Raw genomic sequence first — 26,763 nt, 5'->3', positions numbered from 1 at the left:
AAATAAAGAGAGAGAGAAAGTGAAGAAATTAAGAATCATTATTATATAGTGATTGAGGGCTATTGTTCTGGTATCAAACAGACCATGTTCAAAGCACTTCCTATTGTTTGTTTATGAATAATTAAAAAATAAATACATCCACAAGCAAAATGAAATATACCCTGCAGAAAATTTAGTTCTCGTTGTAAAAAATTTGACATATTGAAATAATTCAATCCAAGTCACTTTTTCTTCAGGATTTGTCTACGTAGCATTCACTAAGGGTCTCTTCCTACTTGTTAATTTACTTAATTCAGTATGAGAATTGAGACTCTGGGTGGAAGAGGAAAGGAGAGGTGAATTGGAACTGAACTTTTCTCAGTTCACGTATGTGTGTGCATGTGTGCAGTGGAGATGGTGGGTTGTGGTTCAGTTTTACTTTAACTCTCCATATACAGAGTTAGCTCAGGCATCCCATCTGTGCTCAGACTTCCAAGTCCCTCAGCAATATGAAACATCATACACATGCCTGCAGATGCATTTGAAAGTATCAGATAGTAAAAATGTGGAATTGGTTATGTGTATCCCTCACGTATACTTTCCACCCTGTTTAAGCTTTATTTAGACTTTTAATTCTCTGAAGTTTGAGAACATAAGTCCCTAAAGTATAGTCCTTACAACTGAATTTGACTACGATAAAACCTTTGAATACCTGGTAGAGTTTGTATTCTGTCTATTGGTATGTTTTCTTAACTGCTTTAGTGGGGAAAAATAAATGATACATTAAAATAACCTTTGAGTTTTAGGTTTTTGGCATGTTTTCTGAGGGGGAAGATATTTTAGCTTAAATTATATGACACCTCTCTAGCAGTTTTATGCTGCTAAAGAGTAAATCTATTATAGATTCATTGAGGATTACTGACTTCATTATATGGAAAATACGTATAACTCTATTACTACATTGCAAATAAAATTTTAGCCTTCTCTTTCTTTGGAATTGGCTTCATAGTTTTAATCTGTCTGGCAATTACATTACTAAAGCTATTTCTCACCTTAAATAGCTTTAAGAACATTACAAATGTTCCATTGGATGAAACAAAGGTATTAATTTTATAACTTCATGGACAGCAATCACAGCACCTGTGGTTGATTTGAAAAAGACCCAACAGTGACATAACAAATAAGAAGAAACAGTTTTTAAAATTGTATTACATTTATCTACCACCCCTCCCCCAACAAACTAACAATTATTTTATTTTCAATAAGAAAAGAAAGGAAATTGACATTTTTTATTATCTACCATTTATCAGGTGTTATTTAATCTGTACAATCTCACTTCATAACCAAGGAAGCTGACTTAGAGGACTTTCAGTATCTTACCCACACACAGACAATTAACGCTCTTAAGTAAACCAGTTATCTTTTCTCTTTTGCTAACAGTAAAAATTCTCATTAGTTAAAAATGTAAAATTTATTTAAAATTTTGAGTAATTATAAAAATAACTTCAGTAAAATATACAAAGTACGAGTGCTCTGAAAATGTGTAACTCTCACTTTTTCTCATTTTATTCTTGTGAGATAGAATCCTTCTTATAGCCATCAGAGAACTAAAGCATTGAACATTTTGAACTTCCTTCAGATATTAGCCAGCTGGCATGTTTTCCTAGCAAAACATTTTCTGATTTGACCACAGATTCTCTCAATCAGTTGTTACTGGTTTGAATAATAGAATATGCTGTCATGGTGGGCACCTGATCATGAAAACTGATATCTGGAGTGCATTTTTATTTGGATTTAAAATGTTTTTACAATCCCAGTATAAACACTGTTAATCTAGTCAAAACCTTTTCTCACAAGATCAAGAACATGCATAGTTTTACTTTAACTAGTTATAGTCAATAGAATGAGATTTGTACATTTACATTAGGTAAAAATCTTAATTTATTTTTAACACAATGTTATATGCCAAAATAGTTTTTAGGAATTTTTCAGAGAAAACAATTTAGTTTTGAAACTCTAAATAACTGAATTTATTTGACTTGAATACCATTTGGAGATTTTATGGTATATAACCTTTGTGGGATTTGGAAGTAAAGTATACAATTTTGATGCAATGCTGAGAAATTGCAAGTCTGTCTTACATTTGGCTTATGGATCCAACATTTGATAGTTACTGATTTTTTGTTGTTGTTCGTGGAACTTGTTTCATGAAATATAATTAGTTTTCTTAATTATGCTGTAACAGGCACCTACTCTAAGGACAATAAAGATAATTTTCTTGGCTGCCACTATATAGATGAATAGTTAAATATTTTACAGCGGTGTAAAGACACCTTGTCTTAAATTTGGATAATAACTAGAAAATGTGACTGACTTTTTATAAAAGATATAAAAATATAGATTTGAGAGTCAGATATGTAGTATAAATAATATATTATTTGGCTCTGTTTGATTTCTTTCTATTATTCATCATTGGCTAAAGATGATGTTACAATTTAGTTCCAGTGAATTATAGTACTATTTGAATACCCACCCATTTTTAAATGCTATTAATGGAAAGACATTGGTATTAGCAGAAACTACTAACATATTAATAGGCCTTAACTGTGAATGAAGACAACAAAATACATTTCTCAAAACCATGTATGGATACTTAAAAATATTTGTTACTCATGCTGCATTGGAAAGAGTAGTTAGAATTTTTTCACTGAATTAGGTCTGGCATGTTTTGGAGTGCACCATTATTAATGTCTGGAATATTAAATGGAATAAAATACAGTCAATTAAAAAGTCTTCAACGTGTCCAACTGGGATAATTTATCATGTAGAAGTTGAAGAAGACGAAAAAAAGAACAATTTTGCCTTATTAGTAACATCTAACAACTTATAGAAAGAAACCTGACTGTGGCTTTTTAGCACTTGTTATAGTTTAGTGTGTTAATGAGCAGGGAAGTTCAAAATTCTTCTCAGACCCCAAATTTTAGCACTGATGTTTTGCTTTCCTAGGAATAGTAATGAAATGAAACATAATTTTTAAAAATTTTTATGATCATGCTTTAAGAGTTAACACTTGGAATAATTTGGTATATAGTAGTTCAATATGGCATTGACAGTTTTAAATAAGAGATTAAAAATACATTAGCAAAAAGAACTGAAAGGAACAATATTAACAGAATCAAATGCTTCGCCAATCAGTAGCACTTATGTATAGCTCCTACCCCACTTTGGGTAGGAGAAATTTAATGAACTTCAGGAAAGATGACTATATATTTGCCAATTTTGTCATGTGCAAACTTGTCACAGTTGTTCATATTTTATAAAATCATCAAAATCTTTTTCTTTTATATCTGGTTTTAAAATTACTTGGATGTTCTTTTATAACCCACAGGAGTTCAATGTAGACTTTTCTATGACAATTCAATTTGTACTTTCCATCTTGATTATAAGTTAATGAATATCTTGCACCCAACTTTATCTTATATGTGGTATTCTCTCTTTCAGCACAGTGGAGAATTTACAGTCTCTCTCAGCGATGTCTTATTGACCTGGAAATATTTGTTACATGAGAAATTGAACTTACCAGTTGAAAATATGGAAGTGATTGACCATTATGAGGACATTAGGAGGATTTATGATGATTTCTTGAAGAATAGTAACATGTTAGATCTGATCGATGTTTATAAAAAATGTGGCATTTTGACTTCTAATTATGAAAATTATGCCAATATAGCTCCTGTAAGTATTTTTTAAACAATTCTATCTTAATCAAATTAAAATTCGGCTGGAATTATTTTTATTTTAAACTATGATATCAACATCTATAGTAACTTGATAAGGCTTTTGCTTTTTGGATCATGTTAAAAATGGAAAATTTAGCTACCTGAAAGCTAGTCATTACTTGAAAGAAATATTTCGGTGGTAAATTTTGTTGAATTTGTATTATTATTTGGTTGAAATATAAGGACAGCTACTTATTAGATCAAAAAAAGATTTAACAAAGAAATCAGTCCCAAATGCATAATTTCTTTTTGAATTATGTCCAGGATTGTTTTTTATTTTACTTTCTTGGTTTAATGTGCATCTTTTAATTTTGTGTATGTTATATAAATGATTGCTCTGACTCTTTCTTTGGAGTAATAATATTATTTTACTAAGATGGGGTATTATTTTGTGAGGATAGTTTGAATGCAATATACATGAGGTAATAACACTATACCTTTTTTGCAGACATTTTCATTGCCTTTTTTTTTAATGGAGTATAAACTTTAAAATTAATGGAATAGCATTCCTTGAAGTTTTGTCTACATTATAGTTGACTGTTTCAGAATATATTTGAACGTATCTAGTTTGTTTTAAAGTGTTGAAAATATTTTTCGTTATCTTAACATTTACCAAGTGCCACTAAAGTGGTAATTAAATAGTGGTAATAAAAAAATAATTGTAGCCATAATTAGAAGAAAATGTTTACTGTATTTCCTAAGGTATTAAAATATTCTATAAATATTTCTGTCTATACTTGGGAATAGTATTTTGGCTGCTTATAATAGAAACCTCCACAATAACAATTGTGTAAGAAAATGGAAGTTTATTTCATTATTTTATAAATGATATCTAAAGGTAAGGATCTAGGACTGATATGATAGCTTTGCAGTTATCAGATACCTAGGATTTTTCTGTCATTTTGCTCTCCCATCTTAGTTCTTGACCTCTACTCTCAAGATCATTTGTGGTCTAAGATAGCTGTTAGAGCTCCAGACATTATATCAGCATTCCTTTCAGCAGGAAGTAGTAAGAGCACAGCACTCTCCTTTCCTTTTAAAGAGATATAGCACTTTTGCTTCCACCTCATTAACCAAAATTTAGTCACATGGCCACACTAAGATGCTAGCAAGGATAGGGAATATAGTCTTTATTCTGGGTAGTAACATGCCAGAAGAAAAAAGAAAGCTCTGATACGAAGGAAGAAGGGGAAAATGGATATTGGCTGGCGATTTGTTGTCTTTGCCTCATTGAGGTGTCATGGAAACCTTTGCCCTGTTCTAACTTGATCGAAACACATGCACACATGTGTAAATGCATACCCACACATGTACACTCATACTATGATAAGGATACTTGTGAGTGAAGACAGTTTTTTTTTATTCTTCCCTAGTTATATTTTATTTGCTTTCTTGTAGAGATGATTTTTAACTACTTTTCACAAAGTTAATTTAGAGAGCTTAATAAAACATAAGTATTAGGTTGTAGAAACAACAAACAAGTGCTGATAAGCCAGTGAGTGTATAATCTGCCTGAGGTCTTTGTTTTCATTTTATATTTTGCCTCTAAGTCCTCTAAGAAGTCTCTTATTTAAGTGAATCAACTTATAGTGTGATGTACATAAGGGCCTAAATTTGAAGGAATTCTGTCTCCAAATATCAATGTCTCCTCTGCATAACATCAGGAATGAATGAGCTGCTGAGATGGTAGTATATGAAGTAGATTTTCTGCATTTAAACCTTAGAATACTAACAACTTGATCTCTGATACTTATGATATTCAAAGGAAATTTCCAATGAGGAAAAAGTGAGCCAGAAAATATCCCTAGATGGATTTCGATTTCTCAAAAATGCACTAAGTATAACCCTAATTTATGCTAAAAAAATCTTTAAAGATGCATATCAGATGGTTCTAAACATATCTGAGTTTCAGGGTCCTGAAATTTCATTATCCTGATAAAGATTTTTTATTTCTAATTTGTTGTAGCCTAAATAAGGCAAGAATTATGAGAAATCAAGATAAAGATAACACAGGGAAGTTTTGGGAACATGGTAATTTTAACAATGCCCCTTTCCCCTTTATTTCCTACTTTTCTAAGTGCTCTCCTGAGAATGTGGATGCAGGGGCCATGGACATCTGGGGGCATAGAAGGCCTTGGATTCTAACTGGAGTCTAAGTGGGGAGAATTAGTGTGAAGATTGCTTTCTCATGAACTGAGTGATTATCTGGAGGACAAATCAGAGACCTGGGCTAAGAAGCAGAAATGGTAGATCCTGAGAAGAGCTTAGCAGCCCTAGAGGTCTGGGGACTTTCTGAGGAAGGTCAACAAATGCCTTGTGAGTGTGTGAGGGTTTCCTGACTCTCAAGAAGCCAGGAAGCAGCTGAATTGATGGTGTTACTGTTGGTGAGGCTTGAGAGACCACAAGAAGACTTTTCCTCAGCCTAAGCAGGTGACTGGCTGCTTGTTTCTTTCTCCACTGCTTCTCCATAAGGAGTGGAGACTATTTTATCTTCTATTACTTGTGGAACTATCATCACTTAATGTACCTCAGCAGTCGACTCAGCCCCAAGGAGCCAATGAAGAGAAGCAACAACAACCTAAGGAGTCCCAATAGCCAGAGAAAGACGAGTCAGCTGAGAACACACATGCCCAACAAAGTAGAGCTGCTAGAGGGGAATGATAAGAACTGAAATCCATAAAAATAGGAAGTACTCAAGGATTTTTAAGGATACACCTACAAAAGACTTTCTAGGTCTTAAAGAAGAAAGAAAAAATTTCCCAATGTAACAGATGAATTCGAACTCAAATTAGTATCCTGAAAGTCAAGTACAATAAATATTTAAAGCATAGAAAAAAAAAAGAAGTAATGAAGGAAAAGTTAAGAAACTTGGAGGTTACATCTAGATCTAGGGGATTTAACATATAAATGATAGGAGTCCCAGAAGGAGAAAAAAGAATAGATGCTAAAGAGGCCATGATTAAATAAATATGTTACAACTACATTTGTTATAATAAGTATTTTCCTGAGTCTCCTGGTTAAGAGTGTTTATGAAGTTTCATGCTGAATTGATGAGAAAAGACATACCTAGACATATCCTGGTAAAATTCCTGAACTCTTAAGGATAAAGATAAAATTAATTTCCTGCAGAAAGAACAAGTTATTTAAAAAGAACAGAACATTAAATAGCATGTCCTGAAAGAAGAGGACAGGGACCTAAGAATCTCATCCTCAACCAAGATATCATCTATCAGCCAAATTAAAGCAAGGATTTGTGAGGACATGGAAAAATTTACAGAATGTCATCATCATACCTCTTGTGAAGCATTTACCTTTCCAAAGACAATAATAATTAAACAGATAAACTTGAACAGATATCTATCTAGGGGAAGATGGTAGTGTGCATTAAAACTTGGAGAGTATATGTATAGTTAAAATGATAAGGATGGACTGGGAATATGTGTGCTAAAATGGAAGGCTTATACTAAGGGAGATTCTGATACTAGTTTAGAATCAGAACTGCTAAACTTTGTAGTTTGTTAGGGGTAAGTAGCAAGTGTTATCACTTTTAAATAAGAATAGAGAAATATGAGTCTGATTGAAAACAGGGAAAGTGAAGGTAACCACTAGTGGAACATAGTGGGAAAAAATAGTACATCTTCCAAATTAATAAGAGGATAAAAATACAATGAATAGCAATGTGTCAAATCAGTAAAGGTACAAATCTAAAATTAATAGTATGTCACAGCAAATGTATTGCGATTTTTATGCTTACCTCAGAAAATTTTCTGCTATATTAAATAAGGTGCTTGTCCAATTTTTAGGTCTGGAAACCTCCTTACACTCTTAAAAATTATTTAGGACTAAAAGGAGATTTTGTTCATGTGAGTTATATCTATTGATATTTGCCATATTAAATAAAATTGAGAAATGTGTATGTTTATCACTTATTAAAATATTGATAATAAATGTATTACATTTTAATAGAAATAACAAAGAATAACTTAATTTTCTAAAAATAAAAAAAATTATGAGAATAGTGACATTATTTTACATTTTTACAAATGCCTTTAGTGTCATATGTGATAGAAAATAGCTGGATTCTCATGTATGCTTCTGTTTGATATGTTGTTTTGACTGAAGTATATCAAGAAAATTCGGGTCACATTGATATATAGTTGGAAAAGGGAGGACTTCCCAGATTCCCTAAATGGGTCTTAAGGACCTCAGGAGTCCTTGGACCATACTTGGAGACCCACTGAACTGATCTAGAATAATGCATTTTACATGTAATTAAATATGAAAATGGTTTTTAACCAGAAGTTAATATTCTCTCATTTTAAAAAATAACATTTGTGTTTATGGAAAAATAAATCTTTGCTTTTAACATCTCTTCTGAAAACATAAGAACTGCAAATGTGAGGACTACCTTTATTCAAAATTTGTTGAATAGTGAATTCTTTTTTTGGTGATCTTGAATTTTGAGATTGAAAAATTATATATGTTATGAACAACAAAATCCTAGGCTCTCTAGTTTTGCTTTCTTTTCCTCTCATGATTAACTCTTTATGAGTACTAGCTTATCACATCAATAGAATTGTGGCAAACACTATTTCTTTTTAAGAAGTATATACTGATGACTTACTTCAGTTGTAACTTTGCATTATCTCTTGGGCTGTTAATTCAGTTTGTATCTTTTTCTCAGATTTACTTATCAGGATGGTGTATGTGTGTGCATATGTGTGTGTGTGTGTATGTGTGTTTATACATACCTATATGATCTTAGATCCCTTAAAATAAATGAAATAATATGGAAATGTTGAGTAGTATGGCAGGCTGAAAGCAAATATCTCTATAAATTATTTTTTCATGAAATCTCATTTTATTTGAAATATTATGCCACTTAGAACAATAGATTTACGTATATATATATGACAAAATGAAGCATTTATTGTGGGCATTAGGTAAGACTTCTTTGTCTTTAATTTTCTTCCATAAAAATAAAAGGCTCAGATGAAATTTCCAACATTATCTCTTAACTCTAAATGTGTAAAACTGAATTCATGTGTACTGGAAAGAGATTGATAGGAAGTTTAATTCTATGTGTATTATGCACTGCTGACAGGTCACGTAATACGCTGTACACTGGAACGTCAGAGGCACTAACTAAAGCTAAGTGTGAAATACTTTTTTACAGTTGGCATAATATTTTGTTATCCTACATTACTTACAGAGTCAACTACGGGATTTTCTGTGTGGCAGACAATATGCAGTAGATGATGAAACTGATTTCTGTGTACCAACATCACCAATGAGTAAACACAACCAGGATAATGAAAAGGTATGGATAAATTATGAGTAAATTAAAACAGGATATGATCCTCTTCAAATCACTATGAATTGATTGTACATTACAGTTGCTGTTTTTTTTTTCTCTTTTTAAAAGTTTTTAATTTGTTTAAATAAAACTATGTTTACAAGGAGTAATACATTGAAAACTGGCAGGCACATGATAATAATCAGTTTATTCATGGTTTTGGCCATGGTAACAGGAGCTGTGCAAAAATAGGTTATCATTCCAGGTATCAGAAAAGTACTTGAAGGTACAGGTTTTCTATTTGGTAAACTTCACAGTTAGCATTTTAAATGGTTGATTTTTAGAAAGATACGTACAACAGAAAAATCTGTTCTGCACTCTGGAGTAGAATAACTAATGCATCTCAAGTTCTAACAACAGGATTTGTTGTGCAAACAAACCACAAGAAAAGTAGTACAGATTTATTCTAATATAATTTACCTTCTGCTGAACATTATGCTAGGTACCTAATTAGTTGTAATAATCCTTCACTAATCATGGAATTTGTGTTTATGAAAGTTTCTTAATAAAACTACCATTGACAAGATGAAAGTTTAAGATTATTAGAAAAATGATATCTAAAAATGTGGTATATAAAAGGTCTAGAATATGCTAACTTCCAAATCCAAATGCTCCAATAAGTTACCACGCTTGATGAATCACCCTCATTTTTCAGGAAACGTTGCTAAGGCAGATTCTCCCATAAGTCCCATGCTATGCAGGTAGCACTTTTAAAAATATATTTTATCACTGCTCCAAAATAAATAGCTATCTGCCTACTTCCTAGGCTTAATAATGTGCTTTATATCTTCTATATATTAGAAAAATCTAATATTTTTTCTGTCCTATTTGGTACTCCACTTGATCTCAGCCACAAGGCCTAGAAGTGATTTTTGTCCTATTTGAAAGTTAAGTTGCTGACATCATGACATTTAATCCCTAAGATTCTTCAGCATATCATTTCCTGAGAGTAAGGGCATAACTGCAATGTCATTATATCATGTATAAGAAAACTTAAATATTCCCTAGTATCATTCGCTATCTTCCCTATTCAGATCTCTCCATTTGTCCCCATAATGGGTTTTATGTCTCTTTAGATTCTTTTAATCTAGAAGTATTCCCCACAAGTCTTTTTTTTTTCCTTCTTGTCATCTGATGAGTTCCTACTGGTATTATTTAACTTGTTCCTCTATTTACGATAAAATGGAAGTTACATCTAAAAGCTTGTTTAGATTGAGGTTTAACATTTCCTAACAAATACTTCACACTGATGCTGACTGTTTCATTTTGTGTCACATCAGAAGACACAAACCCAAGTTCTCCTCAATTGCCGGGTCTCTCCAGTATAAAGATGTAGTTTTCCTTTTGCTGTCAGAAGAGATCTGTGATACTCTGACACTGTTAATACCCTGTTTTCCAACCTTTCACCAAATGGTTTTATGCATGCATTGATGATCCTTGTCTGAGTCAGTTTTTCTTTAGAGTTTGCAGAATGGTGAGTCTTTTAACTCTGTTATGCCTTTACATGTTCCTTCTCAGTAAAGAAGAGCTGTATCTTATCAACTGGTATGAAGTACAGTTCTCTAAAAATGGTAGGGTCACTATGTAATTCTTTCTCTTTAATTACCAGTTTAGTAGTTGGTGTAATAGTTACTTGTACTATAGGAAGCAAATTAGATAATTTTATTCTATTTTTCTTTTTTATATGTGTATATGTTACTGTGTACTTACGGATTTTTATTTATTCAAAGTTTTAAAATCAATTAGTCATAAATCTTTGATGCTAAAATATAGGGGTCCCCTTCAAGCTGGCTTCTGTGTTTTTTTTATATGCCCTATTAGACTTTTGAGCACGTCCCTCTTTTCTGGTGCAAGAAAATATTCTAAGCCCACCTTCAATTGTTTCCTGCCCAGGCATAGTTTTCTTGTAGTGATTTGTAACTATTTTCTCCTGCTAGAAATTAATTTTTTTGCATTCACTCCCCTTGTTTTTTCATCCTACCTTGACAAAGTGTTTACCAAATTGTTTTTTCTCAGTGGTGCTTAAAGGAGTACATTCATACATCAAGATCACTTATAAATCACTTCTCTTTGATCTGTCTTCTAGGCTCTACAAGGAGGAAACAATTGTTATTGTGCCTTTTATTTAAGAAGAATGAACTAATTTGGTACACGTAAAATGGCCTAAGCTTTTAGAGTCTTGGCTTATAGATATAAAATACTATCTTAAAGGGATATCCATGAAAGAAGATTATAGTATATAGAAACTGAAGGGTCTTCATTGTAAGCTTATAGTTTTCTCATTTGAAAAACAATGAGTTTCTTTGCATTAATCCTCTACTATTTATCTTTTGCCTTCTTGGATTATATTTTCTAAGAGAATTTTATCTACCATTTAACTGATGGGTTAAATTTTATGAGGACTATTAAAGTAATAGCCATCCTGTCAACCATTTTTCAATTACTTTCAGACTTCTAATTTTTCTTTTTACAAAGCATTTTTGGAAGGCAGTATATTTCTATTAAAATTCCAGAGTGACTTTTGGGGCAGCAGTCTTGCAAAAATATATTTTGATCACCAAATGTGCTTACTAATGCCACACCAGTTCCTCAAGTAGATGAACGGAATGAATTAGAGAAACGATATTTTTGTTTCCTTATTTTTTAAATTTTACTTCATTTAATTTTCCCTAAGGTACTAAACTACTGCTTTAGAAATTCTAAGGTAATGAAGGGGAAATAGAATAAAGGACCTGAAAGAAAATAATCAGTTAAATAAAAAATTCTACGGATATATTAGTTCTAATCCAACTTTTTTTGATTCATTATAGCTAAGAATTTATGTGTTGACCAAGAAAGCAAAAAAATACCTGTATAAATCATTAATCTTCTCAATATAGAAAAACTGACTTTCTTCAAATTGAGATGGAATATCTGCATTTCAGTAATTATTAACTTGAAATTATCAGAAAGCTTAAATAAAATTGTTCAACTTCTGAACAAACATTGCAAATACTTTGTGGTATGTATAGAATCAGTTTATTAAACAAATAAACAGAACAATATCTTTATTTTTGGTATCTTGGTAAAAGCTTCAATTTTGTGGATTTTTCTATTTAGGCCCTTGCTTCTGGACATCATAACTATATTTATGTGGAATGCTTTTCCAGAGAGCCTCTTTAAAACCCACTTGCAAATACAAGAGCAGGGAAACCATAACTGCCATGTTATCTGACCATAATGATAGGGATAGATTTCCAATTGTAGCCATGAGTTAAAAGAAACACTCTAACTGTGAGGACTCCAAGATGTTTTTCCCTGATGTTTGTCTAGAATCGCAGATCAGAAGAATAGAATTTGCTAGCCTTAAAGAGCAAGTTGTAGATATGGGAGTTTAAGTCCAGATTTTGTACGTAATAAGAATTAGACATACACATATTGATAAACTCTCATTATTTTTGAACAGCAGAAATACAGTGAAAACAGAGATTGCATGAGATTAAATATAGAAAATGTAAAGAAGTTTCTGATTCCATTGTGAATGTCACTTTTCTCTGCTTTGATTTTTGGCAAATTGTGTTACCCTTCCCGAATTTCAAAGGGATAAAGAAGAAATTCATATGTTTTTAGACAGACTGTTGCACTGTGAAGTTAAAATGGAAACCTTTGTATTATAGATTCATTAAGTATTGTGATTTACTGTGAAAGTAAAGATAAAAAGACACTTGAAATATGAGCAGAAAACTGTGTTATACCTTATTTTATAAGATTTAGGACAAATCTTAAAGATAATTTTAATTTAGTTGTATCCTAGTACTTCTGTTTTTAAGGCAATATGATAAAAATATATAAGTACTTATTTGGTCCCAGATAAGTTTTTATCAGTAGTTTCAATTTTGAAATATCTAAAAGGGCATATATTAATTTTTCTTTCATTTGTCATTGAACGAAAACTGATTGAGAACCTGTTAACAAAAATGTATTGATTACCTGCTATAAAGCCAGTCATTCTTTTAGGCTCTAAGGATACATCATTTGCTCTCACAGAACACATAAAATAGTAGAAAGATTAAGAAAATAAACAAAGTATCAGAAAGAATTAAGACTTGTGCAGAGAATTATAACTGGCAGATATGCAGTTATAACAGGGTGATAAGAAAGGGAATATGTGAATTGCCACTGCCAAGAAAAAGTTGATACTTGCCATTTGGTTCTATATGAATGAAATCACGAGCCACTGCAGTCACTGACCTTCAACCCACCCTCCATGGAGTTCAGGGTGGAGATCAGAAATGAGGCACTCTGTTCTCTGGGAAAAACTGACAGAACAGGCCTTCACAGAGTTAGATATTTTCAAGAGATTTTATGAGCGCAGTTTCTTGTATCTTCTCATATCTCGGAAAGCACTAAAAACATTAACGGAGACATCTGCTCCTCGTGACTAGCAGCAACCTTCTGCCAAAATGTGTGCTGGCGTGCACATATCCCACTTTACTAAAATCACATGTAATACTGACCTCCCACCTTACCTCTTCGAAGCAGTGCCTCAGAGCTATCTGAGAGGCTTTCTTCCCAGCTATAGTTTTTATTTTGACCCAAATAACACTTAACTCACAACTCTCACATTGTGCATTTTTTTTCAGCTGACACTACTTTATTTTGGAAAATCAGAGAGCCTCCCTGCAAAGGTCACATTTACTCTCTTTAATATATAAGAAAGAAAAGTTTCATAGTTAATATTTAAACTCTTTCTTTTAATAAATTTCACTTAAATTGTATTTTGAGTCCGTATTTAAGGTTACATTTTCCTGTCCATTGAGGTTTTTTAAATTGACCCTGACTGCCTCCCATATTTCAAGAATTTTTTTTCCACATGAAATTAAAGTAATCCAAAAGCATGTTGTCTTTAAAAGTTCTCTTAAGATGTATGAAAACTCAAGACTTCCTTAATAATTTGGACTGTATCTTTTACATATTTTCTAAGAGACATCTTCCAACTATTATGATAGGTTGTTATTTGTTCATAGAGTATCATAGGTGGCAACTTGGTTTCATGAGCAAGGAAATGTTAATTGTTTAACTCCAACTTTTGGTTTATGTGGCAATTCTCTGCTCCCAAAGAGCTGAGTAAGATATTGTTATTGAATAGTCATAAATATTTTTACTGCATATAAAAAAGAGATGATCTTTGTATTTAGAACATCTTCAATAAAGAAAATAATATTTTATTATACAGGTGCGGTTACTAGCAAAGAAAATTATCTACTCCTACTTAAACTTGCTGGTGAATTCAAAGAATGACTTGGCTCTGGCTCATATTCTCAATATTCCTGATAGAGGACTTGGAAGAGAAGCCTTCACTGCTTTGAAACATGCTGCTCGAGAGAAACAGATGTCTATCTTTTTGGTATGGACATGTTACATTTTTAAGACTTTTTAAAAACTCTTTGAACAGTAGAGCCATGTACCCTAATATAGAGTTCTTGTAACTGTGATAAAACAACAAACTCTAAATTGCAAATATGTGTTCTGCCTCTATATTTGAGGACCCATAGTATTTTTATTTTTTACCATATCCTTCAAAGTTGATAAGGGAGAACTTCTCTAAAGTGGTGTTTTCCAACATATGTTCTGTAGAGTGCTAGCCCTGTTAAATTCTCCTTGAATAAATATTTCCAGAGGCAAAAGTTCCTCTTTAAATAAACGTTTCCAAAAGTTCCTCTTTGAGTAAATGTTTCCAAGGGCAAAAAGTTAGAAATTGTATATACCCTTATTGGATATACATAATACATGTTTATATGTCAAAAACTCTGAGAAGTCCTGCCATAAAGAAATCTGCTTAAGTTAACCTTGTTATTTAATCTTTTGTTTCCTAAGTTATTTAACCATGAAACTTTCCCCAGATTATTGAAATTTTATATAGATTTTTTTTTCTTTCTTAGGATATACTTTGAAAAATACAGCTTTAGAACATTTTATCTTTGATGGAGATAGTCTTACGTATAAGTGTATTTTTATCACTGTAAAGACAAGGTGTTTTGAACTACACGTGATCAAATAATTCTAAGATGTGAAAGCTACATGGAGAGGGGTGTATAGCTCAGTGGTAGAGCACATGCTTAGCATGTAGGAGGCCCTGGATTCAATCCCCAGTACCTCTATTAAAAAACAAATAAACCTAATGACCTCCCTCCCCACACCTCGCTCCAAAAAAAGAGAAAGCTACATGGGAAAAGCTACCTGGGACTTAGTAATTATCTAGTCTAAATCTTTATTTTACAAATAAAGAAGCTAAGGTTTGGAAAAGTTAAATTAATTGCCCAACCTTAAATAAATCAACATGATTGACACTGAAAAATCCCTTTGTTCCATGTAACAATTCCAATAGCTAATAGTCAATCTATGTTTAAGAATATATTTACCAACTAATTCTTTATAGACAGTGATATACTCTTATGAACATATTCTTATGCCCTTAATTTGTCCGTAAGTTGGCTCCTCAGTCTCCACCTGCATTGCCATCACCCTTACTGGCATGAATTCTCCATGGCACCTGTTTTTTTGATTATTTACTTCTGAATGAAAGTATGGTATGAGTCTAAAAAGTGCTTCACTTTACCTGTGTACCTAGAAATATGTAAATGTACCTAGCTTCATAAAATATGTAGTTTTAACTTGTTAAATCATTAAACATGACTAAATTATTTGTTTTAATTCACAGGTGGCCACATCATTTATTAGAACATTAGAGCTTGGAGGGAAAGGATATGCACCATCACCATCTGATCCTTTAAGGACACATATAAAAGGATTGTCTCATTTTATTAATTTCATTGACAAATTAGATGAGATTCTTGGAGAAATACCAAATCCAAGGTAATGACTTTTCATAAATTACAAATGGGTGTTACTAATCTGTCTTTAAAACTTCACAGAAATAGAGGTAGATTTGCATATAAGAGTTATTGAAATGACCAAGCATCAGACCTAACTAGGGAGAAGAAACAGACATCTATGTGAATAAATTATGATAACATGACCTCCCCCAACCTAAATTTCTGCCTATCTGTGATCCTAAAATTTTTGCCAAGGTCAAATGGCATGTTTAGATTAAATTTGGCTAGAGAAGAGGGATTACCATTCATCTTTTTTCCAGAAGAAATAGGTTTTTGAGGATTGGAAATGACTGAATAATTTTTTTAAACTTTCAATTTAGCAATAAAGGAAACCCATATCAAGAATGAGTAAGGAAATTGATAAAAATGTGATGAATTCTATATTCTGTTTTCTACTAGTTTTTTTTTCATTTTCTTATGTGTAAATCTTTGATTCATCTGGAATTCCTTTTTAAATGATATTGAAAATAAGAGATTTTTTTAAAATATGATAGACTCTCATTTATAATATAAGTATATTGGTTGGTGAGTTATTTTTAGATTAGTTTGTGGGGCGCAAAAGTGGGTTGTATATGCTAGCCAAACACGGTAGATTACTGTCAGTTTGGCTGGTATGCCATAGCGTAGTACTAATAAAAATAGTTGGCATTTATCAAACACTTACTACATGTCCAACATTATACTAAGCTCTATATGGGGATTATATTTGATCATTACAACAACCTTACATTATATGTGCTAGATAGATAACCCAATTTAGGGTGGAAGAAACTGAAGCATTGGGACTAAGTAACTTACCTTAGTCACATTGATATTAAGTAGCAGAGTTGAGATCTGAATTCAATTCTGACCCTGGGACCCATTCTGTTAGTCACTATATGTCACTCTATAAAACTTCTTTCCACTTTGAGATTCCAGGAAGAATTTTTTTCAGGATTTTATTCTGAATTGTTTCCATCTATCTTCATATATAGATATAGATTAAAACAAAGTGAATTTGAAAGAGGGTTTGAATATGACTTATAGTCAGTATCAGTGACTTCTTATGAACTTCCAATTAATATATCACCTGGCCATATCTTCTGAGATAGCAGATAATTAATTTTTAAAAATATTTTATTTTTAGCAAAGCAGTCTAGGTATATTTTGTTAAAGTCAAATAGTACTACACACTGACAGTAAAAACTCAAAGGAGTTAACTTTTAATTTTTTTGTATTTATTTCTATATCTTACTTAAAAGAAATTTTTATGTAGCTAAATTTTTATGCAGCTAAATTTCATTTTTATTGCAGTATAGTTGATGTACAATATTGTGTTAGTTTCAGGTGTACAGCATAGTGGTTCGGTGTTTTTGCACATATTTTGTTATAGTTTATTATAAGATATTGGGTATAACTCCCTGTGCTATACAGTAAATCCTTGTTGCTTATCTATTTTACATATAGTAGTTTGTATCTGTTAACCCCATACCCCTAATTTGTCCCTTCCCTGTTTTTGGTAACCATAAGTTTTCTGTATCTGAATCTGTTTCTGTTTTGTATATACATTCATTTGTATTATTTTTTAGATTCCACATATAAGTGATATCATAGTGTTTGTCTTTCTCTTTCTGACTTACTTCACTAATAACTTCATAATATTCTCTATGTCCATCCATATTGCTGCAAATGGCATTATTTCATTTTTTATCCCTGAGTAATATTCCATTATATTATTATATTCCATTATTTTATATATATATAGACCTCACATCTTAATCCAATCATCTGTTGTTGGGTAGATTGTTCCCATGTCTTGGCTGTTTTAAACAATGCTGCTATAAACAATGGAACATACGTGTCTTTTCAAATCAGTGTTTTTATTTTTCCAGATGGATACCCAAGAGTGGAATTTCTGAGTCAAATGGTAGTTCTATTTTTAGTTTTTAAAGGAACCTCCATACTGTTTTCCATAGTGACTGCACCAATTTACATTTCTACCAACAGTGTACAAGAATTCCCTTTTTTTCCTGTCTTCTCCAACATTTGTTATTTGTGGTATTTTTGACGATAGCCATTCTGACAGATGTGAGGTGATGTCTCATTGTGGTTTTGATTTGCATTTCTCTAATAGTTAGTGATATGGAGCATCTTTTTTTTTAACTGATGTATCATTGATTTGCAATGTTATGTTTCTGGTATACTGCAGAGTTATTCAGTTATATGTATGTATACATATATATATTCTTTTTCAGATTCTTTTCCATTATAGTTTATTATAAGATATTAAATATAGTTCCCTGTGCTGTACAGTAGGACCTTGTTGTTTAGCTATATTATATACTGTGATTAGACTTTCTTTCTTGTACAACGCTTTGTTTTTTTTCTAGAGTTATTGATTATCTACTTTTTTCTTTTGCTTTGCTTCCTATATATTTATCATCAATTCTTTATCAAAGTTGTCAACAAAACTATACAATTTCTTGTTTTTATTAGGTCATCTGTCAGTTCTGGTTTTTTGCCTTTGAAGGCATTCCTTCTGGAGAGTTGTCTATCTTCCTCATTCAATCTGTACTTTTGCCTACTATGCCTGTTTCAGAATGGCAACCATGAAGCTTCTGTACCTTGTGAATTTTCTTTGCCTCTGCCTTGTTTCCTGGATCTCATGATTCCATTTTTAGTTGGTTAAACCCCTTATATTGCTCAAGTAGTTTTCTGAGAAAAAGTAAATGGTAGGTAAACATCTTTATTCTCACATTTGATTGTATATGATCTTATGTCATGTTTCATTTATCTCTCTAAGATTATTTACTTTCTAAGATTATTTTTATCTGCTTATTGGATGGTCTTTGTTTCACCTAATTTGAGTATTTTTCTTTTTGTTTTTGCCCTTTGTCATGTTAGAGGTGTTCCTAAAATGTATGGTGATTCTGGCTGTTCCTTAGTATTTAACAATGAGGCCCTATAAAGCTGATTCGCAGCTCTGTACAATGGACTTCATTATACTACGGTAGCCAGTTGGTGCTTTTGTTGGGGATTCTCCAAATGTGAGTAACTACAGGTCTTTTCTTTGGGACTTGCCCAACAATTTCCACAGAGGCATCCTTTAGTCTCTTTCTGAAAACTGTAAGTCTGGCTAGCAGTATTCTGGGATTTGAGGACGGTAAGTTGATGCTGAGTCTCGCCGTTCAACATGTAGACTTTTATTCAGTCCCTCTGTTTTCAGTCCCTGGTGCCTCTAGGTCTGGGGCCTCTCTGGCTTAGTTTCTTCAGAGTAATCCTGCTTTCCATGCTGAGGTGAGAGAAGTGCACTAGCCTGACTGCTAAGAATAAGAGAGGAGATGTAGAGGTCTCTGTGTTTTTTATATAGACTGTCAACCACCTTTCTTATTTGCAACCCCACCTTCACCTTCTAGCCTACAGGATTGCCTTCAATTTCTGAGAGTTTCTGAGGTTGCTTCTTATTGGTGTTTCTTTTAGCATTTGCTTAGGTTATAGCTTTCTCTGTTCTGGGTAGTCAGTTTATCACTTGCCCATCTGCTTTTTATCTTTCTGTACTTTCATGATATGTCCCTGCTCTCATTGGCTATTGTCTCCTCTCCCATTCTCTTTTTCTTTATGATTTTAAACCCTTGCCTTTTTATCATTTTAGTGGGGCTTTATGAGGGAGCAGATATAAATGCATGTATTCAGTCCAATGTAATTTGTTATAATGATACTTCTTTTTGGAGGAATTTCTGGTTAGTCTAAGTTGTCAGCCAGGTAGAAGTGTATTTGTACGTACACTTCTGTATTACAGGACAGACATACATTTTAGAGGCATCCAGGGTGAGAAAATAGACTTCAATTCTTCAACTTAGCAGCCAGTTGCTTTGAATATCCTATTTGATCGTGATAAGTAATTACTCTATTTTCTAGGGAAGATACTGAAGAAGTGGGAGTTTAAATAGTGGGCTGTGCAAATGGGTGTCTAAATAGTCCATCTGAGCAGTCTTTATTTTCTTCTTTATGGGGAGTTTTACATATATTAAGTATATATTCATTTCATGATTTTAAAAAGGAAAGTTATTAAAAACCAAAAAGATATATCCTACTTATGCAATAATAGAAGGATGTACAGAGGAAAGGACAATTGACCTAGTTTATGGGAGCCAAGGATAAGAGTGTCAGGAGTGTTCACCTGGATGGTTGTTAGAGTTGAGCTTAATCTTGAAGGATGAACTTGAAGGAGTTACCCAGACATGGAGAATGGAGGTGAAATGAAGGAGAAGGGAGGATATTTCCAATAGTGATATAATGTGGGTAACCTACTGGGACAACGTTTCATTGGTTATTTGTTTTGTTATATAATTTCAATTTCTACTAGTCCTTTAGCCTCAGTCTATAAAGATTATAAGAAAAAACAGCAAATCATCTTCTCTGTTTTTGTCAGTTCCTTCTTCCTTTTATAGTTGAAATTCTTGAAAAAATGCTGTCTTTTATTCTACTTCCCAATTTGTAATTATTTAATATCAATTTCTCATGAGGCTGTTAACTCTGTGAGGGCTTTCTTGGTATTCTTCACTAATATTGCCTAGCCCTAGCACAGTTTCTGGCACAGAGTAGGCACTCAGTATTTACTTCTTTGTCTGTATTTAACTGACTCACATTCATTCAATTTTCCACTCCACTAAAGCTATACTGCCAAAGATCAATTTATGATCTTCTAGTTGGCAGTAGTCTCTGGTCTCTTTTGAGTCCTCAAATTTGATCATTTTCTCTCTTAGAAGTCTTTTCCCCATAACTTATTATTCCCTACTCTGAGTACCCTGAAATCTCCCTCATTTTCTTATTTTCCATCTACCTCTCTGACAGCATATATGCAAATTCTAAATCCTTAATTCGGTGAAATTCAAACCCTTTCCTGAATTTTAAAAATATATCTTTTAACTACCTATAAGTTGTTACCTCAAAGGAAACTCAAACTTAGCATCTCCCAAACTAAATCTTCATCTTTCCCTGCTTATCCTCCTAAAGAACCCAGCTTGATGAAGCCATTCTCCCTCCAACCACCCAAGCAGAAATGTGGAACATATCTTAAACTTCTTTTCCCCCCTTTCTCTATCCCTTCAGTCACCAAGATCCATCGGTTCTTCTTACTCAACACTTTTTATATTCTTCTCATCTCTGTTCCTACAGCTACTACCTTTTTCGATTCTTTATAGAAAGTCTGTTTTCAGACTTTGATCCTTTCTTGCCTAGAGCTTTTTACTTATCTCTGAGTTACTCATTTTGCCTCCAATCTTGAGTTGCCCCATCTTGTTGTCCTCACTGCTGCCAGTGGTCTTTCTAAAACAGCAGATGTTACTTCCAATAATGAAAACTCTTCAATGATTCCATATTAGGTACAGGGTAAAACTCCAGAAACCTCAGTATTATGTACAAATTCTGTACTCTCTACCTCCTACTTGTATCTCAGTGTGGCCTCTGTCTCTCTCAACATTAAAACTCAGAAATAAAAATGTATGTAACTTCTGGAGCTAAGGGTAAGTCTTATAATAGGGTGGTAGGGAATCACTAATCTTTGAGTCCAGGGAAGGATAGGGGATAGACAGACAGGGAAGGAATTAAAATCATACCTCCCCACTGCCAGCTTTTCATCATGCCATCTTAGCTATTATTTGGCTGCATTTCTACACTTTGCCAGTAGGTGCCACCATAAAATACTATACTTTCACCTGAAAAACATCTTAAATTAGAGGTTTCAGAATACATAAATTAGCTCCTTGTTGTTCAGACGTTTAAAACCCTGTATTTCCAGTTTACTACACAACTTTTTAGTGCACACCTGACTTATATTTATTGAGCTAAATATTACACATTTATAGAATGTTAAATCTGGTTGAAATTATCCAGTCCAGAATTCTAATGTTATATTTTTCTCATAAAAAATTTCAGAAGTGTTTTCAATGTATTTCTTGTAGCACCTTTAGTTACATTTAATTTTTAAAGATGTAATTTATTTTAGCAAATAGTTATCAAATTCTTAAAGATGGTAGGCAAAAGCCAAATTATTCTATATAGTAAAGATAGTCAATGATTACATTAAAATATTACCAATTATTTACATTATTGCTTATTATTCTTTCAGTCATTATGTTTTGATACAGGCTTGGGGATTTAATTGTGTTTCTCCTCACTAGCTTCATTTTTCTTTTTCTGCCCTAGGGCTTTAATGTGATGCATTTAGTAGTTAGGAGCGTCAGTTTACCTCTTTCTCACATAAATTCTTCTATTAATGTTTATCCAGAGTAGTCATAATGTATCTTCTGGGATGCTTTCCTGAATACCCTCTTCTTCCCTACCTCCCCACTTAAATTCCCTCTGTGTCATTAGTATCTCGTTCAGTGTCATTTGTATATCACAAGTGATCAATTGTGACCTCTTAAAAAGAAATACTTTATTCATTTTGTATTTCTAGTGCCTAGCACAAATGTCTTGGCATCATTCAGGTTAAAAATTCAGGAGTTTCTAGGCTCTAGAGGCAAGAATTTGAATTATGCCACTTTGTTGCTGAGCAGATATTTGAAGAGCTGATGGTTGGCTCTTATAGTGAATGTATAGCAATAGACTAGTCATATAGCACTGGTGTTTGCCATATTTTGTTAAAGGTCAAAATGCTAAGCTTGGCAAGTATCTGAAAGATAAATCTTATAAATTTTTCCTAAATAGAATTCATTCAGGGGATTATATGTTTAAAATTTAGAATATTTGTTTTTGTAGAAGGAATGAGAAAAGAGTGCAAAGATGACTTTTACCTAATATTATTGAAAGCTTTCTTTTTCTTTTTTTTTGGTTCTTGTAACTGACATTATGACGCTTTTTCATATTTGATTATCCTTTTGACTCTTTTCCAAAACTCTTCCATTAGAGATTACTTCCCAGAAAAAGCACATAGTGTTAACTATGTTTTCCTTTTGGCTACATTTCATCCAATTACTTTCTGTACTTTTAATTGAAAATTAAGAAAAAAAAAACCAGTTGGAAAAGGGAGTGCCTATTTATATAAAATATTTCTTAGGGTCTGTTCAGAGTTCTGGTTACAGATGTATGGCAGAATAGGTCCTTTGATTGACCCTTCCATTGAAAATAATTAATATTGGTGGATAACATATTTTTAAAATACTTCTTAAATGCATTAATGAGGAGGTGAATGTAATGAAAATACAGGCCAAAAAGTAGGGGAAGGAAGAAAGCCAGAGAGAGAAGTCAAGAAGGGAAGCTTTTATTTTGAGAGTACTTGCTAAATTTGGTGATTTCAAGGGTCTGTTCTTATAGCCACTGAAGTCTGAAGGGGCAGGGGACAAAGCCCAGAGACTGCCCAACGTGAGGTGTCTGTTGGGACAACATAGTCACCCTACAGCGCTACTATCCTTTCAGTGTAAAATGAACTGAGAATAAGGGCTTTAACTTGATAAAAGGTTCCTATGAAAACCTACTTAGTGGTGAAATGTTTTAATCATTTAAGATTTAGAACTAGACTAGAGTTTCTGCTCTTACTTCTTTTCAGCGTAATATTGGATGTCCAGTTCAGTGTAGTAAGGCAAGAAAAATAAATAGGAGATATAACAATTAGGAAGGAAGAAATAAAACTCTGTTTGATAATAATATGATTATATGTGTAGAAAACGCCAAGAATCTAAAGGCAAATTATTAAAATTGATGGTAGGGTTTAACAGTGTTGCTGGTCACAGATCGATTGGGGAAAAAAAGTAATTCTGTCTTTACACTGTAACCAAATAGAAAATGTTTTTCAGAAAGCTTCAGAAATATAAAATGCATAGGACAAATCCAATAAAAGCCATACTAGCTTCTTCCTCTTTGGAAGGTTCAGAATCATTGTGAATCTCTTTCCCACTCAGGGCTTTGTATCCTGATCACAGTGCTATTAGAGATTTTTGTCCTCAGGAAAATCCCATTCATCCTCCTTGCTTACCACTCAGAGCTTCCAACTTTCCACTCCAACTTTTGTTTGTCACTTTTTAGGGGAGGGATCAGGTGGTACTTAGAGATTTCCCCCTATTCCTGCCAAGCTCAGTGGAATGTTTCCCCAGAGTAACTTAGTCTGCCATAGTGTAAGTTGAAACTCTGTAAGTGCTTTTTTATATTGCAAGCAATAATAATATGAATAATAGTAAAGTATAAATCTTTTGTCTTATAAGTAAAAACTTCTGATTGTCGCATGTGATGGTGGTCCTTTATTCAACAAACATATCAATTATTTCTTCTGTGTGTCAAGTATAAACTGTTACTATGAAGATTAGTGAAATATGGTTCCTTTCTCTAGGAACTAATTTTTTCATGAAATGTTTCTCAAGCTTGTCTAGTCATAAGAATCACCTGTGGAACATTTAAAACGAATGTAACTATTCAGTACCCTTCTCTGGAGATTGTGATTTAATAGAATGGGATCTGGAGTTGATATTTTAAGCAAATGCTGAATATGACTTTGATGATCAGGCAAATTTGGAAGATATTGGTGAATTGCACAATCATACATTGTCTCTCTGCAGTTTTTGTCTAACTTTCCTTCACTATTTGGACAAGTTATGTAAATGTGAACAGTCATATTTCCAGTGTTATTAGGGAACCTGGCTTCTTCTATAAAACATGAAGCCTGGCAATAAGGCAGTGAGGATGAAAACTATTCATAATTTCCTTTATGCTACTATAAAAGTCACAGAGAGGTTAAATAGCATACTCAAGATGGAAAGTGGGGGAGCTGTGATGTGTGCGCAGGCAGTCTGACTCCACAGCCTGACCACACCACTTCCTTAGGTACTATGCAGCCTTTCCAGGGATACCTCTAGGGATGGCAATCTCCTAATTTCAAAAAGGAGCCCACTTTTATTGTTAGACAGCTCTAATATCTTCCTTGGATCAAAATCCTCCATTCTATATATTTCTTACATTGGTTTTAGGTCAGCCTTCTAGAGCAGGAACTGCAACCCAAATTCATTCAAGTTCAGACTTAGTACAAAGAAAGAATTGATTTCAAGTTTTTATTAAAATACTTGTCTATTGGCCATAGTTTGTCCAGTCTCTGGTTTGCTTTAGGTCAGTATTAAATAGTTTGGTTTCCTTTTCATATAATAACCTTTCTCATATTAGAATACAATATCACATATTTCAGGTCAATCTCCTTCCTCATCACCTCCTTCCTAGCCCACTGTATGCTCTTGGACAAGCTATTTAAACTTTTTGAGACTCAATTTTCTTACATATAATTTAAGGGTGATAGTACTTATTGAATTGGTTTTAAGATTAAGTTATGTAGGGTTTTAGGTATTCAGTGAAAGGTAGTTGTTTGTGTTATTTTGTACCTAAAGGTGTATATTTTAAGTATATTGCATGTATATAACTGCATCTGAATCTTTTATCATATATCATGTATAACTGAATTATTTGCCTTTAGCTTTCAAATTAAGGAAGACATAACTTACCTTATTGAAATAACTTGCTTTTATTTATTTATTTTTTTAACACCTTTATTGTGTTATGATTAATAGCTTGCTTTTAGAAAAACTTTTTAATTTTGTTTCAAATGGTTCTCATCCTTTTCTTAAATGTATTACTATTTGATTTAGAAGATCAAAGCCATATTCTTTGAAAAGTGTTGATTAACTCTGAGAATTATATTTTCAAGTTTATAAACATTGTCATTTCTAATACTATTATAAAAGTGATCTTATTTCTATTTTCAGCATTGCAGGGGGTCGAATACTCTCAGTGATAAAGATGCAGCTGATTAAAGGTCAGAACAGCAGGGATCCTTTTTATAAGGCAGTAGAGGAAGTTGCTCAAGATTTGGATTTGAGGATTAAACATATTATCAATTCTCAACAAGGAGATGTAGCTGTTAGTACCACTGACATCAGTCCTGCACGGGTAATTAGTTTTTTATTTTTCATTATCCTTCTATACAAAACATTGTCTCTTCTATTTGCTGTAGAAATAATTTACTATTGCTGCTTAAGTCAGAAGAATGTGTTTCCTTTTTTAGAAGATGTTGTTGAAAATTAAAGTTTTTAATAGGATTATATAGGATTATGTTCACCTTGGGTAAATCATAACATTTTTGGGCCAAATTGTCTGTGTTTGTTAAAGTAGTGCATTCGATAATCTTCATTATCCCTTGTGGCACTAGAAATTTATAATTCTTGATGGATATTAGGGAATTTTGTCATGTTTTTCAATAATTATTCTTATAAAACAATTATTTTCCCATTTACTCAGATATGAGATGAGAACCTGGTTATGACCCAATTACTAGGCACTTCATAGAACAGCAACAGAAATGGTTTCTATTCAGCAGTTTATTTTTCTTTAATAAGATTTTTCTATTTACATGAGCTCTTATTTTCTACCTCCATTGCCAGTCTACTGCAAATGTTAGCAATTTCTCCTCTACTTAGAAATCTTCCAACTATATATTTGAGAAAATTTACCTTTTTTTTTTACATAGATAGTCAAACATTATACTATGTTATAAATATAGTATTCTAGATAAAATTGACTACCATGTTTTTAGTTCTAGAACAGAATTTTGGAGTATGTGTTTTAATAGTCCATTTATCACAATTTAATTATTTGGGTAACAAAAATCCCCCTTTCATTAGGTGTAATTGTGATAGTGTATAAGGAAAGACTTGTTTAATTTTTATTATTCATTTATTTATCCACAGCCCTTGGGAACCATTTTAAGCTATTTTCTATAACAATGCATGTTTTTATTTTAATTTGAAGGCAGGACATG

At 32.6% G+C, this 26,763-nt stretch overlaps 1 protein-coding gene across 5 annotated transcripts in view; it reads left to right on the top strand.

Annotated features, from left to right (window-relative positions):
- Window positions 1-26,763, top strand: part of PARPBP (PARP1 binding protein) — a 57,057-nt gene that overhangs the window by 9,021 nt on the left and 21,273 nt on the right. For 4 of the 5 annotated variants that reach the window (XR_012510705.1, XM_045522496.2, XM_010962801.3 and 1 more), the window contains exons 3-7: window positions 3,481-3,714; window positions 8,971-9,078; window positions 14,330-14,500; window positions 15,815-15,969; window positions 25,712-25,895. Coding sequence is in view for 4 of the 5 variants with exons in the window: in XM_045522496.2 (XP_045378452.1) it covers window positions 3,481-3,714; window positions 8,971-9,078; window positions 14,330-14,500; window positions 15,815-15,969; window positions 25,712-25,895 (852 nt within the window). In the remaining variant the exon portion in view is untranslated. Of the gene's footprint in view, window positions 1-3,480; window positions 3,715-7,567; window positions 7,622-8,970; window positions 9,079-14,329; window positions 14,501-15,814; window positions 15,970-25,711; window positions 25,896-26,763 lie in introns of those variants that run through there. The other variant, XM_074375167.1, reaches the window with a different exon arrangement.

The sequence above is a fragment of the Camelus bactrianus genome, chromosome 12 (assembly GCF_048773025.1).
Source record: "Camelus bactrianus isolate YW-2024 breed Bactrian camel chromosome 12, ASM4877302v1, whole genome shotgun sequence".
NCBI lineage: Eukaryota > Metazoa > Chordata > Mammalia > Artiodactyla > Camelidae > Camelus > Camelus bactrianus.
Note: the sequence above shows the minus strand (reverse complement) of the source record. Positions and strands in the feature narration are given on the sequence as shown.